The 18,092-nt window shown below is 43.7% G+C and overlaps 1 protein-coding gene across 1 annotated transcript; it reads right to left on the bottom strand.

Moving 5' to 3' along the window:
- Positions 1-230: 230 nt before the first annotated feature.
- On the bottom strand, positions 231-6,113 carry cUnh8orf33 (chromosome Un C8orf33 homolog). The gene is made up of 5 exons (XM_084323211.1): positions 5,919-6,113; positions 4,639-5,258; positions 4,080-4,170; positions 3,514-3,660; positions 231-1,263 (listed from the first exon to the last, which is right to left on the bottom strand). Exons 1-5 carry the CDS (start codon positions 5,944-5,946, stop codon positions 1,049-1,051), a joined length of 1,101 nt encoding a protein of 366 aa, XP_084179337.1. The 5' UTR covers positions 5,947-6,113; the 3' UTR covers positions 231-1,048.
- Between the last annotated feature and the right edge of the window lie 11,979 nt (positions 6,114-18,092).

The raw sequence follows: 18,092 nt of genomic DNA, 5'->3' as shown, positions 1-18,092 counted from the left end.
AGAGACCAGCATGACCATGCCACAATATTTGCCCGTGTCCACCTCTTGTTTGATGTGGTTGTTTAAATAGAGAAGGCATGTGTCAGTGGAGTGGGATGTTCTGAAGCCAGATTGGAATTCGTAGATTCGATTTTTTTCCGCGAGGTACTTTTCTACCTTTTCGACAATAAAGCGGTCCAAGCATACTTTATTTTATTGTACAACATCCATCATATTTATTCATGCAGCCGTTTTGCTTGCCATTGTCATTTTCACATTCGACTTCTTCTGCATGGCTATTGACCTCATCTCAAACCCTGCCCTCTTTTCTACAATCACAACTGTTGCATCCCTCTGACAAAAAGCAACTGTTGTGATTGGAGGATCAAGAAAAGAGGACAGGGTTTGAGATTAGGTCAATTGAGGACATTTGACTGCACTGTTTTTCTTGCATTGTTTGTAATATTTCCAGTACAACGAACAAATCAAACAAGTTCAACCTTGTGAACAATACTTTATTTTAACATCTAACTGAGAGGTGTCGTATTCTAAAGGTGCTGTAAGTGGTATTTTATTGTTAAGATAAGTGGTCTACATGTTCAAATAATAGCTCTACATTCTGACAGCCATCACTGATATAGTGTTTGGTCAGTAACCGGGGTCTACTAATCCCTCCACTTAATTTAAATTAATTTTCTGGTATCCCTTCCCACTAAACCTGAAAAGATCATATTTTTACTTTATTTCAAGAAATCTTGCCAAGCCAAATTACTTGTTTCAAGCATTTTTGCTTAAATCTAGTTTCTATATCTTTTTTTGTCAGACAATTTTTTCAGTGTAGAGTTCTCTCTTCTGATTGGATTAAGTGGGAAGGGATACCAGAACATGTTTACTGGGAAACCCATGTTACTGACCAGACACTCTATATCAGTGATGGCTGTCAGAATGTAGAGCTATTATTTGAATATGTAGACCACTTATCTTAACAATAAAATACCACTATCAGTGATGGCTGTCGGAACAAAACCAAAAAACAACAACACTTACAGCACATATACAAGTCTATAAATCAGAGGAAATTGAAACAGAACTCCTCTTTTGAGGCGGTGAAGGTAAACGTCTCCTCCTGTGCGCTTGTGTTTGGAACCTGGCCTTCAGTTTGTAAAGTTTCTCGCTGACTATTCTCCTCTGCGTTTTCCGTCTGCGTTTTGGTCTCAGCTTTCCGGTGGAAAACAGACTTCTTTGAAGAATCCGACACGGCCTTCACCTGAGCTGATGTCACCGCTGGGGGGGGGGGGACAGAGAAAACCAATGTCACATAATGGAGTTTAACACAGAGCGCACGGATACAAGGAATGTAATGATTCAATCCTAACACATGAATAATAATAATAATAATAATAATAATAATAATAATAATAATTTTAATTTATAGAGCCCGAAGTCGCTGACAGTAGGCAGAAAGAAAAGAAAAACAAAGAAACAAAAGAAACATAGAACCACAGGGAAAACAGGGAACAATATGAAATACACAGGAACATAGAGCCACAATAACAACAGGATGGAGGAGGGTGGTTATGGGTAGGGAAGGTTAAATGCTAGGGAGAACAGGTGGGTTTTGAGATGCGATTTGAAGGTGGAGAGTGAGGGAGAGTCTCTGATGGTCTGAGGGATTATGACTAATATAGATCAGCAGCAATGCTGCCAGATTTCCAGATTCATATCGATGCATTGGTTTTCTTTTTTACTAACCTAGCAGATACTACTTATATATATAATAAAAGATATACATGTTAAAATATTGTTACTCACTCAATGTTCACAGGTCTGCTGGACCCACAACATTATTGGGATTTTAACAATAAAGCCACAACAATTTATGTAAAGATACATAACAGATGTTAGCTTTATCTCAATTACAAGCAACATACACCATACTGTATATGGTAAATAACTAAATATTTGCCATTAATCTCGGCTAGATCACATTTATCAATAAAAGTGCTGTTCACTTTTTGTAATAAAATGTGATGTCAGTAAAAAAAAAAAAAAATCATTATAATCAAGACATGAATGGAATAAATCATGTTTGTCTTGAAAGATATAAATGAAAAACAAGGTGGAGGAAGACAGTCAAGGTACACAGTGCATCTTTTTGTTTAATTTTTATCATAATTATTTACTTGTTTTCACCTACAATTTCCTCCACATATGTAATGTAAATGTATAGGGGGGGCACAGTGTGTAGGGGGGGGGCACAGTGTGCACTCAATGAAAATGTGTTATTTTATATGTTCTTCACAGAGAATGAGCCAAGGCCAATGAGTCTCCGGTTGAAACAAAAAATAAGTGTATCATCTTTTAGTAAACATTGAAATCGGGTCCCACAGACCCAAACACCACACAGGGGTTGATGTACCTTTTCACTTGTGTTGTGTGTTGTTAACAGTTCAGCCACTCGCCTGTCTGCATGAGTCTGAACTGTTAGTATGAGGTATTGTGTTGTATTGTTACAGCTCAGCCACTCACCAGTCTGCATGAGTCTCAACTGTTAGTATGAGGTATTGTGTTGTATTGTTACAGCTCAGCCACTCGCCTGTCTGCATGAGTCTGAACCGTTAGTATGAGGTATTGTGTTGTATTGTTACAGCTCAGCCACTCACCAGTCTGGATGAGTCTGAACTGTTAGTATGAGGTATTGTGTTGTATTGTTACAGCTCAGCCACTCACCTGTCTGCATGAGTCTGAACTGTTAGTATGAGGTATTGTGTTGTATTGTTACAGCTCAGCCACTCACCAGTCTGCATGAGTCTGAACTGTTAGTATGAGGTATTGTGTTGTATTGTTACAGCTCAGCCACTCACCGGTCTGCATGAGTCTGAACTGTTAGTATGAGGTATTGTGTTGTATTGTTACAGCTCAGCCACTCGCCTGTCTGCATGAGTCTGAACTGTTAGTATGAGGTATTGTGTTGTATTGTTACAGCTCAGCCACTCACCAGTCTGCATGAGTCTGAACCGTTAGTATGAGGTATTGTGTTGTATTGTTACAGCTCAGCCACTCACCGGTCTGCATGAGTCTCAACTGTTAGTATGAGGTATTGTGTTGTATTGTTACAGCTCAGCCACTCACCTGTCTGGATGAGTCTGAACTGTTAGTATGAGGTATTGTGTTGTATTGTTACAGCTCAGCCACTCACCTGTCTGGATGAGTCTGAACTGTTAGTATGAGGTATTGTGTTGTATTGTTACAGCTCAGCCACTCACCGGTCTGCATGAGTCTCAACTGTTAGTATGAGGTATTGTGTTGTATTGTTACAGCTCAGCCACTCACCTGTCTGCATGAGTCTGAACTGTTAGTATGAGGTATTGTGTTGTATTGTTACAGCTCAGCCACTCACCTGTCTGCATGAGTCTGAACTGTTAGTATGAGGTATTGTGTTGTATTGTTACAGCTCAACCACTCACCGGTCTGGATGAGTCTGAACTGTTAGTATGAGGTATTGTGTTGTATTGTTACAGCTCAGCCACTCACCAGTCTGCATGAGTCTGAACTGTTTGCTCTGATCCTCCACCATCTTCTTCCGGTAGTCTCCCGTCATGGCTCTCATCACCTGTCTCTTCTTGGCCAAAGGAGCTTTAGAGCTGCGTAGAGTCTTCAGAGCACGGGATGCCTCCTCTTCTGTAGACGAAAGCAGTGTTATTATTACACCTCCGAGCAAGGCACTCTAGGGAACGTAACTCATCTAACACTACGTTCACACTGCAAAAAAAAAAAAGTTTCCCAAATCTGATTTCTTTGCTCATATATGTGACTGTGACCAGTTTTTTTTCATGACAGTGTGAGCAGCACAAATCACATGGAATCTGATCTTTTCTATTCTGATTCGGGCCACTTTGATATGTGGTCCTAAATCAGATACACGGGTCAGTTCAAGAGCGTGACCAGGTCACACTGGAATCTGATATTGGCCACATTTAAAAAATAATGTGAACAGACAAATAAATCCGAATTGAGCACTAATAGGCTTGCAGTGTGAACGTAGCCGATATGCTACGTTTGTTACGTAGTGAGTTTATTAGACTTTATATTATACTAACTCTGTTTGGGAGTCCCTTTCTGGGTCCGCATCCCCTGCTCGAGCTGCTCGGTGCACCAGTCCAGCTCTCTGTTCAGCTGTTGTTCTGCCGTCTGCAAGACAAGAGTTGCACGTAGTTACTACACCAGGGCTTTCACTAGAGTAGACAATGGTATAGGGGCACAGCGCCACAATGACAACGCGCCAGCGCCACCATGTGGTTTAAAAGAATAAATAAATAAGTCATTGATTTTTTTGTAGTGAAAGCTTGGGGCCAGCTTAGAAACACACATCATTGTCTGATACATGATTGCTCTGTCCTCTGTTCCACTGTGTGTGTGTGTGTGTGTGTGTATGTTTTCATGTTCAACATTAAACTATTGTGCATCTACTTTCTTTATTGCAATTTCCTTTGCCTCCCAGGGACACACAGCCCCCATCCAGACCACCCCCTAGTTGCAACTCAGCACCATCTTGTTTGAAAACCCTGGGGAAAAGCCCCGTAGTACACCATCATCAAGTCATCTTGCAGACTCGTACCCATGTACGACCAGACTCGTGGAAATTAGTTTGACACTGACCAGCGCTGTGACGCCATCCCCACCGCTCTCCTCCGCCGCGGGCGTCGTTGAACTTGTCTTCTGCGCTGCCTCCGTGTTCTCCGGTGACCTCTTCTTTGCGGATCTCTTCTTCTTCTTGGGTTTAGATGCCACTGCCACTAACGGCTCAGATGTAGGATGGTCCTCCTGTGTACTGGAGGGCTGTTCCTCTTCGGCACAGCGCTGACTGTCTGGGGTAGCGGCCGCAGACATGGTGTCTGTCCTCGTGTCCTCAGATGAGACGGGAGGGATCTGGAAATTAAACGCAAACCCGGAGTCCTCTTCGGCACAGCGCTGACTGCCTGGGGTAGCGGCCGCAGACATGGCGTCTGTCCTCGTGTCCTCGGATGAGACGGGAGGGATCTGGAAATTAAACGCAAACCCGGAGTCCTGCCCCGTCGGATCCGTCAGTCCTGTTGATTCGACAGGCGGAGCGTCTCCATCTGAGGAAGTCCTGTCCTCTTTTGTCGCTGAAGAGCCTTCGGGGTCGAAGTTGAACTTGAAGGAGTTGTCACTTCCTGCCCACAAGGGGTTCTTCTCAGCTTTGTCTGGTTGTTTCTGAGCACCTTCAACAACAGATTGATCTGCCTTGGGTTCAATGGCTGCAACAAAACAAACAAATGCACACACACAGTGGCTCGGATTAATGATAGTATACTTTATACTGTGCCTTCAGTTCAGTCGTCAGATTGCATATCTTGCATCAGATTGCATATCTTGTATGTCATAAAAAATAGGGAAACAATGTCCAGGCACGCACTCCAGGTTTTTCCAAATTTATTGGCAGCCGCTGTAATTGTTCAAGTTATGACCGATATAATAAACACTCTTGACGACCTGCTTTAACTCCATAGGTTGTGGTGTTTATTATCCTTCTCGTAGACACTTCCACACAGCGTTGTTTCGGTAGCATACATGGAATTAACTACTTCCGGCGCATGAGCGCCTAATATGGTCTGGTCTTAGAGACACACATCTTTCCTGTGAACATATATATCTTGTATGTCACAAATGTAACAGTACTGTATATCTGTATGTCATGAATTTCATGATTAGATTAGATTATTATAGCTGTATGTATGTCATAAATGTCATTATGAATTGAAAACGGGGGACCCTGATGTAAACAAGACGAAAGTCTTTCTCTGGTCTGAATCCCCTTAACAATTGTGTGTATTGTTTGAGCTGTACTGTATTGTACCCATTCTGCAATCTGTTAAAGTTTTCAATCAATCAGATCGTGTATACTATAGTAACTTTACCTATAGCCAGCAGATTTTGGTCTGTCATGATCGATCTCCTGCAGGGTTTCTGATAACTAGATCTAGGTGGAACCGATGGACTCGCTGGGTTTGCTTGTCGTTCGTAGTCTGCAGCGCCAGTTCAATACCGGTACTAAACATGTGTGATATTGGACTCGATTACCAAAATAAATGCTCTATTATTTGCGCGCAAGACGTTATGGTGTTAGTGTTACTAGGGAAGTCATCCGACGGTACAACGTGATTCACAACAAACGTTCCGCTAGCAGCTGTCTTCACGAACCGAGTGACACACAAATATAATTATTATTTTTACTCCAAAAGGAACAGTTCCATTATGGGGGATATCTTTTTTTAAGATATTGCTCTTGATATTGATATTGATCAGCGAGAGTTATCAATAATACCCTGAAGACTCTGGCAGGAGCACTCATTCAGGGGTACTACGACTATGCTTGCACCTCATGGTACCAAAGCACCTCAAAGGCGCTAAAAACAAAATTACAAACATCTCAAAACAAACTGGTCAGACTACTGCTTGACCTTACTCCTAGAACCCACCTCACCCCTGCCCACTTTGACAACCTAGGATGGCTTAGAGTAGATGACAGAGTACAGCAACTTGCAATGGGCCTGGTCTACAAGATACACTACACGACCAAGGTACCCATGTACATGGCAAAATACTTCCCAAAGGTCAGTGAATACCACGATCACAACACCAGAGGGAGCTCCACAAATCATGTTAAACCCAGATTCGGCTCAAATAAGGGACTAAACACGTTTCGCAATTATGCCACATCAATGTGGAACGCCCTACCCAAAGCTGTAAAGGAATGTGGATCACTACCCACTTTCAAAACCTCTCTCAAGAGACACCTACGGGAGACTGCAATTCAACACTGGCCCCTGTAAATATCCTAACCCAACCCCCTCCAATGTACAGTCATTTACCTAGTATGGTTTTGTCAATAGTCCAATGTACAATTTTGTTTGTTTGTACAGAGTCTCCCCCCCCCCCTCAATGTACAGTTTTGCTTGTTTATACAGTGTGCCCCCCCCCAACCACCTCCAATGTAAATTACCCAGTATGGTTGTCAATATCCCAGTGTACCCAACCCCCCCCACCCAACCTCCTCCAATGTACAGTTTCTACGTCAAATGTATATACTCCCTTTTCTTGACTCCTTCTGTATCACAAACAGTACTGTATTTGCAAATCTGGTATGTCATAAATGTATAGATGTAGCAGTACTGACTATCTGTATGTCATGTATGTCATATATGTCCTGATGAATTGAAAATGGGGGACCCTGATGTAAACAAGACGAAAGTCTTTCTCTGGTCTGCATCCCCTTAACAATTGTGTGTATTGAGCTGTACTGTATTGTACCCATTCTGCAATCTGTTAATAAAGTTTTCAATCAATCAATCAATCAATCAATGGTTGAAAAAACTGTGAAAACGACTGTGGGTCATACGCATGCGCAGGACAGCTGGTAGCACCGCTCGGTAGGAGTCACAATAGCATAGAACGGTAGAACGCCTGCTACCTTGCTGCCGAGAGTCTAGCTGATGGTGAGCAATATATCTTATATGTTTTTTATTGCACCTTTTGAACTGTAAGCATGTAAATATTTACATGTACTCGTGGGTGGCTTTGCTGCAGAATGTAGAAAGTAGATGATAAAATGTCGTACACCTGTGTGAATGGATGCACTGATGACCGCTATGAAATCCAGAGACAAAAAAAATTCTCTGAACTTCATAAAAGTGAGTCAAAGCTTGCCAAAAGCTTCAACAGTGATCTCCAAGCCCACGTGGTTAAACCCAAACAACAACGAAACAGGCTAAGAAACGATGTAAATACCATGATTGATTGAAAACGTTATTAACAGATTGCAGAATGGGTACAATACAGTACAGCTCAATACACACAATGTCAGGGGATGCAGACCAGAGAAAGACTTTCGTCTTGTTTACATCAGGGTCCCCCATTTTCAATTCATCATAACATATATGACATACATGACATACAGATACTGCTACATCTATACTTCAACTTCAAAATATACATTTATGACATGTACCAGATTTACAAATACAGTACTGTTTTTGATACAAGAAGAGTCTAAAAAAGAGAGTATACATTTGACGAAGAAACTGTACATTGGAGGAGGTTGGTAGGAGGGGTGGAGGGGGGGGGGGTTGGGTAGGTGGGAAACTGTACATTGGAGGTGGTGGGGTGGTCCACCATTTTCAATTCATCAGGACATTTATGACATACAGTACTGTTACATCCAGACATTTATGACATACAAGATATACAAATATACAGTACTGTTTATTTACAGACAGAGTCTTCAAGGTATTCTTGTTTACCAGAGAGGAATCTTGTTTGTTGGTTGACATTTTTGTTTTATTACTGCAACTTGTTCCTGTTCGCGGACGACTCAGCCCTGCTGGTCTCTGACAGGGACAGACGAACAGGAGCACTCATTTAAGGGTACTACTACTACGCTTGCACCTCATGGTACCAAAGCACCTCAAAGGCCCTAAAAACAGGGCTACAAACATCACAAAACAAACTGGTCAGACTACTGCTTGGCCTTACTCCTAAAATCCACCTCACCCCTGCCCACTTTGACAACCTAGGATGGCTTGGAGTAGACGACAGAGTACAGCAACTTGCAATGAGCCTGGTCTACAAGATACAAGATACACTATATGTACATGTCTTTCTTTCGAATGATCAACTACTACTTTTAGGATTCAGCACCCAACTGTTAAAAGATATAGGCGCGAGTTGAGCGTTTTATCTCCTTTTTTATGCATCAAACATCACTTGTGTGTTATCCCTGATCTGTATAGCGATGGAGGAAAAGTGGAATGAGGTGTTCAACTTTCTCTCTCTGGGAATATACCCGTCAGGGTTTGATAAATCCAAGAGATTGAACCTCAGAAGGTATGCCTCCAAATTCACACTCAAAGGTGAGTATCTAAAATGTCGCTAGTGTCTTGGTAAGATAACTCTTTAATGATTATAGTTATTTAATGAATGTTCACTGCAGAAGGAGAGCTCTTCCATGGAAGCAGAAGCAGAAGAGTCATAAAATCCAAAGAGGATGCAAGAGAACTCTTCAAGGAGTTCCACTGTTGTCCAATTGGGAAACGTATAGGCCAGCTGAAAACGCGCAGTGAAATGTGCTCCAGATTGTACTGGTTTGGCATGACCATTGATATTGACAAATGGGTATGTGTTTGAGGTGTTTTGTGTTAAGATTCAGATTTGTATTCAGCCAACTAGGCTTGCACCTGAGGAATTTGACTAGGTCTGTTGGTGCATTACAATTAACAGCTCGTTTCTTAAAGGTTTTGGAATGTGATCACTGCAAGAAAACTGGGAAATCTTTGACTGCTGCACAGCCATCACAGTGTGTAAAGGTAAATGTGCACAGTGGTATCTTGATATTATACAACAGCTATCAATAAAGAAGTATTGGAAATGTAAAAGTAAATATTTGTTTTACCTTGGAAACGTCAATTTATTTCAGTGATTAAATTCAAAGAATTTAAGTTCAAGTTGTCATACAGAAGTACAGAATACTTTTATACAAAATGCTTCTTTCTGTTCCAGAGACTGTGCTAGACAAAAGATAAGTATGAAATAAAATAGTATAGTATGTAAAAATAGAAGTAAAAAAAATAATAATAATCACGTACGTAGACACAGTGTTCAGTATATACATATGTACAATGTTCAATGCAGAATAGAAGTAACTGAGTTACCATACAATATACTATGCAATATACTAATATACAATATACTATATAGTGCAAAGCAGAAATGGGATGAGGTACAATTTAGGTACAATTTACAGTAAGGTGTACTGAGGTATGGGTTGTAGTGCAAATCCTTTACCAATAAATATAAAGTGTGTTTAGGTGTTCTAAAGTGTGGAGAGTGGGTGCTGCAGTGTGTTGTTTGTTTAAAGTGAGTGTGTGCGTGTGGATGTGTGTGTTGAACTTGTGCCCCGTCGATGCTGAGGGGGCTGTAGTCCCTGACCCCCGACCTCCTAAAGTCCACAATCATCTCCTTTGTTTTTCTGATGTTCAGGAAGAGGCTGTTCTCCTGGCACAATTAACTGAAAACACCTGCAAAGGTTTCCTGAGCCTTTAAATGGCCTCAGTCTGATTCCGGGGGCTACACAATCATGGGGAAGACTGCTGACTTTTCCACAATATTCTAATTTCTAATGAGATGCAGCATGAAGTGCATAGACACTAGAAAAGCAAGTAAGGACAGTAATTTCTTCTAATGTATTTTTTTCTTCTATTTTAAAGGCAGCTAAACGGCCTCAAGCGGATAACGAAGACACACCTGCAGCTTGGCAAGAACAACTTGGCAAGAGGAGTAGGTTTTCCCCGTCTGTCTGTGTGCTTCTTCTTCTCTCCGTTGGGTTTGTCTGTTGGCCTTTTAATGGCTGATCTTTCCTCTATTTGCTCCAGAGAAGGGCGGCACCGCGGCGAACCTCGTCCTGGATTACTTGAAGAAGAAGAATGAGGACGACGAGAGGCGGCACAGAGAGAGCATGGCCGTCCACAGAGAGACCACGGCCGTCCTCAGACAAATGCTGGAAATACTGAAGAAATAAACAATTTACTGCTCTGACGAGAGGCGGTACAGAGAGGCCCCCGTAAATGTCCAAACCAAACACAACCCTCCCACCCAACCCCCTCCTAATGTACAGTTTCCTCCCCCTCGATTGTATATAGTTTCTGTTAGGATCTCTGGTAAACAGTACAGTATATTTGTATATCTTGTAACAGTATGCTGGAAATACTGAAGAAATAAACTATTTACTGCCCTGACGATCCATCGATTGATTTGCACAGACTTAAAGGTGCCATCAGCGAGATTTGTGATTGTTTGGAATGAGGACCGTGTAGACTCAACCAAAAAATCTTACGATTACTATCGACCGAGTACAATTATGTAGAATAAGCATGTAATTAAGATGAGATAAGATATTCCTTTATTGATTGATTTATTTATTTGATGTAATTGAAGAGTACCTGATACAAAAAATATAATTTTGCAACTCAGACAAACAACATCAAGGATAAAAAACACAAGAATAAAGTCTGAGGACTTGTTTACATTGTGGTCCTTGGTCTCAGACAGACGACTCAAGACAACAATTTTACAAGCATACAACATACAAATCTAAAGGAACTACTGAAACAAAAACAAAAATTAAAATCAAATCTACTGAAAAATATACGTCACAATTATTGCACAATCAAAGCGGGCATGACCACCCGCATTTCAATGTGACAAATAAACCTCTTGAATCTTCCTTTTTTGTGTAACTAGGTTACTTTGGCCAATTTGAACTTGCTTTATGAACAGGTTGGTTATGAAAGTTATGGATGGGGTGATGACTTCAGCTGCATCTCTGAGAAACCTAGACGGGATGTTATCGAGACCGGTTGCTTTGGATGGTTCAGGGCCTTGACTTCCCTCAGAACAACCGTTTCAAACACCTGCCAATGAAAAAGCATCAGCCTGAACGTTTAAGTTTAAGTTTTCAAGTTTGCTTTTATTTGTTCATGTTTATGTTTATTAAAGGATCCCCATTAAAGACACATGAAATAGCCTCTAGTCTTCCTGGGGTCCTGGACAAAACAAATACAATACAAATGTACAACTAAAAAGATATCACAATGTAAAAATGACCATCGGTAGTGTGATAGTAAAGGGTTAACCTTCTGTAGTGTGGCAGTGAAAGGGTTAACCTGTGTATTGTTGCAGTGAAAAGGGTTAACCGTTTGGTAGTGCGGCAGTGAAAGGGTTATAACAGTTTTCAACTTTGAGTTTATCTGATGTGACTGTACCTCTTATATTCAGGGTCTTATTTAGGGTTTTTGTCCTGAGTATCATTTTGGTGTTTTTAAGGATTTCCATAGTTTTGAGGGGTTATTTTAGTTTTCTGCTATTGATTAATTGAAGAATGGTAAATGGCTGCATTTATATAACGCTTTTATCCAAAGCGCTTTACAATTTGTTCCTCACATTTTACCCAATCACATTTACATTTAGTCATTTAGCTGACGCTTTTATCCAAAGCGACTTACAAGTTCTGTACGACAAGTCATCAGGAAGGGCACAACTCTATCAGCTGAGTAACAATGTTCATCAAAGTGTGAGTGCTACAGTGTAGGTTAGTTTATTAGGACAAGTGCATGACAGTAAGGTTAGTTAGGGTTAGATTTTTTTTTTTTTTTTTAATATTAAAAAAAATTAGATAATGGTTGAAGAAGTGCGTCTTTAGTCGACGGCGAAAGATAGGACAGGTTTTGGCTGTCCTAACTGGGGTGGGTAGTTCATTCCACCATTGTGGGGCAAGGACTGAGAAAAGGCAGGTTCTCCTTGATGACCCTCCCGGAGCTCGGATAGGAGTGGGTCTGAGACAGCCAGAAGATGCAGAGCGTAGGGGTCTTGAGGGTATGTAGTTAGAGACCATTGACCGGAGGTAGGCGGGAGCGGTTCCCTTTGCCGCACGGTATGCCAGGTCAATGGCCTTGAAGCGGATTCATGCAGCAATGGGGAGCCAGTGCAGGTCCCTAAGAAGTGGGGTGACATGGGCCGACTTTGGTAGGTTTGAGATCAGGCGGGCCGCTGCGTTCTGAATGAGTTGAAGAGGCTTGGTGGCAGTGGCCGGGAGGCCAGCAAGCAGTGCGTTGCAGTAGTCGAGGCGGGAGATGACTGTTGATTGGACGAGGAGTTGGGTGGCTTATTTTGTCAGGAAGGGGCGGATCCTTCTGACGTTGCTCAGGAGGAATCTGCAGGTTCTGGTTGTCGCTGTGATGTGAGCAGAGAAGTTCAACTGGTCGTCGAGGACAACACCAATGTTCTTGGTGGTCGGGGACGTGGTCACAGCTGCATTCTCGACTGTGATGGAAAGGTCGATCAGGGGGGAGGATTTGGCCGGCAGGTGGAGCAATTCTGTTTGGCTTAGGTTCAGTTTGAGGTGGTTGGTCGTCATCCAGGCGGAGATGTCGGACAGACAGGCCGAGATCCGCTCAGAGACGTGGATATCTGAGGGAGGGAAGGAGAGGAAGAGTTGAGTATCAACGGCATAACAATGATACGAGAAGGCATGAGACGTGATAATGTTACCCAGTGGTTTAGTGTAGAGGGAGAAGCGAAGGGGTCCTAGGACCGAGCCCTGGGGGACACCCGTCCGCAGGGGGCGGGTGGCCGACAGGGTCCCTCTCCATGACACTTGGTAGGAGCGGTCATTGAGGTATGATGTCAGCCATGTCAGCGCAGAGCCAGCCACTCCCATTCCTGCGAGGGCCGCGAGGAGGATCTGATGGTTGACTGTGTCGAAGGCTGCAGATAGATCTAGGAGAATCAGGACAGAGGAGAGGCCTTTCGCTTTTGCTAAGTGAAGTCACTCACACATTCACACACCGACGGCGGAGGCAACCATGCAAGGTGCCAACCTGCTCATCAGGAGCAGTTAGGGGTTAAGTGTCTTGTTCAAGGAGGAGCGGGAATCGAATCGGATAACCAGACGACTGCTCTACCTACTGTCACCCGAAGAAGTTTAGTTTGGCTTTTCTAATCAGCTGATTGGCCTCGTTTCTAAATGTTTTACAGAAAGAGATGTGGTCTCTGCTTTTTCTAAATTAGTTAAAGCTATAATTTCTTGCCTTAGTGGCCTTTATAATGTCTGAATTGATCCCCTTGGGGAAATTCTGGCATCGTAGCAGGAGGGGGGAGGGGAGGTACAGGTATGGGCAGGGTAATAGTAGAAAGACATAATAGGCAATACAAAAGTACAGTAGAAAAGTAAAAATAGGCAGTGTAAACAATATAATTAGGAAATGATATAGGAAAAAGAGGACCTTCATGGCAGGGGACACTGAGCAGGCCAGGGCTGTCCAAAGGGAGCTCAAAAAAGAGCTAAGGGCAGCCAAGGACAATTACAAGGACAGGCTGGACAAGGGCAGACTACAGGCCAACAACACCAGGGAGGTGTGGGTGGGTGTCAGGAGGATTACTGGGTTCAAACAGCAGAGTACAGCTGTAGAGGGCCCCCCGGAGCGTGCAAACGAGTTTAACACGTTTTTCAACCGTTTTGACCAGAGTAGCCTCTCCACACCCCTCCCCCCACCCATCAACACCAGCACCCCCCAAGCACACCCATCAGCATCGGCACCCTACCCCCACCCACGGACACTAACCCCACCACCTCAGCCAACAGCACACTACCTATGGAGACATCAGCCCCCCTGACCATCACTAACAGCCAAGTCAGGAGGCAGCTCTCCAAGATTAGCGTGAATAAGGCCAGAGGACCGGACAACACCAATCCCAGGGTGCTCAAAACATGTGCAGGGAAGCTGGCAGCACCGCTCCACCACCTCTTCAACCTCTCCCTGAGGCTGGAGAGGGTGCCCCAGCTCTGGAAAACCTCCTGCATTGTCCCGGTGCCCAAGAAGGGATGACCCAGCACCCTCAATGACTACAGGCCAGTCGCTCTGACGTCACATGTCATGAAGACATTTGAGAGGCTGGTCCTGCAACACCTCAAGCCCCTGGTGCATGACTCCCTCGACCCCCTGCAGTTTGCATACCAGGCAAACATCGGGGTGGAGGACACCATCACCTATATGCTCCACAGAGCTTACATGCACCTGGAGAAGCCGCGCAGCTCAGTGAGGATTATGTTCTTCGACTTCTCCAGTGCCTTCAACACCATCCAGCCTTCACTGCTAGCAGAGAAGCTCTCCGTGATGCAGCTGGAGCACGGCTTGGTGGCCTGGATAAAGGACTACCTCACTGACAGACCACAGTACGTCAGACTACAGGACAGTCAGTCTGACGTACTGGTGAGCAACACCGGCGCCCCCCAAGGAACTGTGCTGTCATCCTTCCTTTTCACCCTCTATACCTCAGACTTCTGCCACAACTCAAGCGGGTGCCACCTGCAGAAGTTCTCTGACGACTTCCCATCTTAAGCTACATTACCGATGACGATTCAAGTCAAGTCAAGTCAAGAGTTTTATTTGTCACGACATACAAGTATACAATGAAATGCGGGGGGTCTTGCCCGTAACGATTGTGCATAATACAATAATAATAATATAATAAGAATCCAATAGAATGACATTGTGCAATAATACAAGTAATCAAAGTAGGGCATATCGGTATATGTACATGAGTTTTTACAGAGCATGGTAGGACATGCTAGGTCCTGTGATAGTGCAATACACTGTTAGCTATGGATGAGGCACTGGGTCTTTATGTACACTGCTACACAATGCTATATTATACAATCTCAAGTTATACTATACTATTCTTAAAGTGACCTTTCCTTTTGTAAAGTGACCATAAGTGTGAGCGTGTGCAGCATGAGTGTGTGTGTGCTCATGTTAAAGTGGCTGCTAGTGTGTGAGCGTGTACAGTGTGTGTGTGCTCATGTGTGCTTGTGTGTGGAGAGTTCAGTGTTCAAGGCTCTGATGGCCTGGGGGAAGAAGCTGAGCCGAAGTCTCTCTGTCCTAGTTGCTGATGTTCGCAGGCGTTTGCCTGACTGCAGCAGCTTGAACAGGCTGTTGTTGGGGTGGTGAGGGTCTTTCATTATTCTGCAGGCTCTGGATTTGCACCTCTTGTTATATAGGACCTGCAGGGGTGGTAGTGCAATACCCATGGTACGCGTACCACTCTCTGTAGGGCTTTCTTGTCCTGTGCCGTGCTGTTTCCATACCAGGCAGTGATGTTTCCAGTCAAGATGCTCTCTACAGCTCCGGAGTAGAAGGACTGGAGTATCTTCCCAGATACTCTGAACTTCCTTAACTGTCTCAGGTGGTAGAGGCGCTGCTTTGCCTTTTTTACGACTGAGTCTATGTGTGTTGACCATGTCAGATCCTCTGAGATGTGGACCCCCAGGTACTTGAAGCTGCTCACCCTGTCCACGGTAGCCCCGTTTATCCTCAGTGGTGTGTGTGTCCCCTGCTGTCTTCTCCTAAAATCCACGATCAGCTCCTTGGTTTTACCAATGTTCAGGAGCAGGCTGTTGTCCTGGCACCAGCGTTCCAGTCCCTCAACCTCCTCCCGGTAGGCCTTCTCGTCGTTGTCCGAGATCAGCCTCACCACCACTGTGTCGTCCGCAAACTTCACTATGGAGTTGGAGTTGAACTTGGCCACACAGTCATGTGTGTAACGATGAGGAGGAGTATAGATCCCTGGTGGAGAGCTTTGTGGGGTGGAGCGACAGCAACCACCTCCAACTCAACACCAGTAAAACCAAGGAGCTAGTGGTGGACTTCTGGAGGGGCAAGAAGAGCCCCCCCCCCATTCCCATCACCATCCGAGGGGATGAGGTGGAGGCGGTGGAGTCATATAAGTTCCTTGGGGTACACCTGAACAATAAACTGGACTGGTCGGACAACACAGAGGCCCTCTACAGGAAGGGACAGAGCAGGCTGTTCTTCCTGAGGTTGCAATACACTGCTGCAGTCATTCTACCAGTCTGTAGTGGCCAGCGTCCTCTTCTATGCTGTGGCATGCTGGGGGGGCTACATCAACTCGAGGGACACCAACAAACTGAACAAGCTGGTGAGGAAGGCTTGCTCTGTGGTGGGAGTCGAGTTGGTCAGACTAGAGGTGGTGGCAGAGAGGGGGATGAGAAGGAAGCTGGCTGCTATCCTGGAGAATCCCTCCCACCCCCTCTACGATGAGCTAGTCAAGATGAGAAGCATGTTCAGTCACAGACTCATACCCCCCGACACTCAACTAACCGCCTCGGCCAGTCCTTCATACTAGCGGCCATCAGGCTCCACAACAGTGGGCAGGGACTGCTGCCAGACATCCAACTACTAGGAACCTAGTAGCTGACTCCCACCTAAAAGGACAATATATATTTACCTTATGCATACCGCACCTTATGTGTATACTGTATACTTCATCAGAGCATTTTTTTATTAGATTTAGATGATTGGATTATTATTTAGCATTTAAGATTATATATTACATTAGATTTAGATTATTGGATTATATATTGTAACTATATTTATTGTAGGGCAAATATAACTGAGAGGGCATACCCTCATCTTGCACCTTGTTAATTATATTGTTATATTGTTTACACTGCCTTTTTATTCTATTTTTATTTTTACTTCTCCATTGTACTACAATTCTATGACCTGTACCATGTCTTCTACTACCTGTACCTCCCCTCCCCTATGCTGCTATGATGCCTGAATTTCCCCAAGGGGATCAATAAAGGAATATCTTATCTTATAATTAACTCTGAATATACGCATCTGAGCAAGTAGGCAGTGTGATAAAAGGTGCAGATGAGGGTATGTATGCCCTATCAGTTATATTATACATTACAATAAATATGATTACAATAAACTCTAAAGTAAGTCAAGTATACACAGGTGCGGTATACATAAGGAGGTAACCAGTGATATATTACAGATGTGATCTTGTACCTCCCCTCCCCATGCATACTAGGACCGTTACTGTTCCTAATTTATGCAAATGACATGTCGTCAGCTTGTGACTGCAACTTGTTCCTGTTCGCGGACGACTCAGCCCTGCTGGTCTCTGACAAGAACAAGTTACAGGTTGAAAAAACCCTCAGCTCGTAACTCTGCAGAATCTGCACCTGGCTCGCTGATAACAAACTATTACACCTGGGTAAAACAGAGTCCATTCTCTTTGGTTCAAATAACAAACTCAGCAAGACCGACGGCTTCTCAGTTACAGTGGGTGACAATATTGTCACAAGGAAAGATGAAATTACATACCTGGGTTCCATCCTAGAGGCAAATCTTTCCTGTGACAAAATGGCATCCAATGTAATCAAAAAAGTCAACCAACGAACTTGATTCTTGTACCGGATCTCGTAAACAAGAATACCCTGAAGACTCTGGCAGGAGCACTCATTCAAGGGTACTACGACTATGCTTGCACCTCATGGTACCAAAGCACCTCAAAGGCGCTAAAAACAAAATTACAAACATCACAAAACAAACTGGTCAGACTACTGCTTGACCTCACTCCTAGAACCCACCGCACCCCTGCCCACTTTGACAACCTAGGATGGCTTAGAGTAGACGACAGAGTACAGCAACTTGCCATGGGCCTGGTCT

This window comes from Notolepis coatsorum, assembly GCF_963971535.1.
Source record: "Notolepis coatsorum genome assembly, chromosome: 10".
Classification (NCBI taxonomy): Eukaryota; Metazoa; Chordata; class Actinopteri; order Aulopiformes; family Paralepididae; genus Notolepis; species Notolepis coatsorum.
This window is presented reverse-complemented; position numbering and strand designations above follow the sequence as displayed.

Bases quoted from the DNA above. Each gene is read 5' to 3' on its own strand.
- cUnh8orf33 (XM_084323211.1), bottom strand. From the start codon at position 5,946: ATGACAGACCAAAATCTGCTGGCTATAG. The intron at 5,259-5,918 runs GTAAAGTTACTA...GTTTTGTTGCAG, and splicing joins CCAAAATCTGCTGGCTATAG to CCATTGAACCCAAGGCAGAT. The intron at 3,661-4,079 runs GTTAGTATAATA...TTTCGTCTACAG, and splicing joins GAAAGGGACTCCCAAACAGA to AAGAGGAGGCATCCCGTGCT.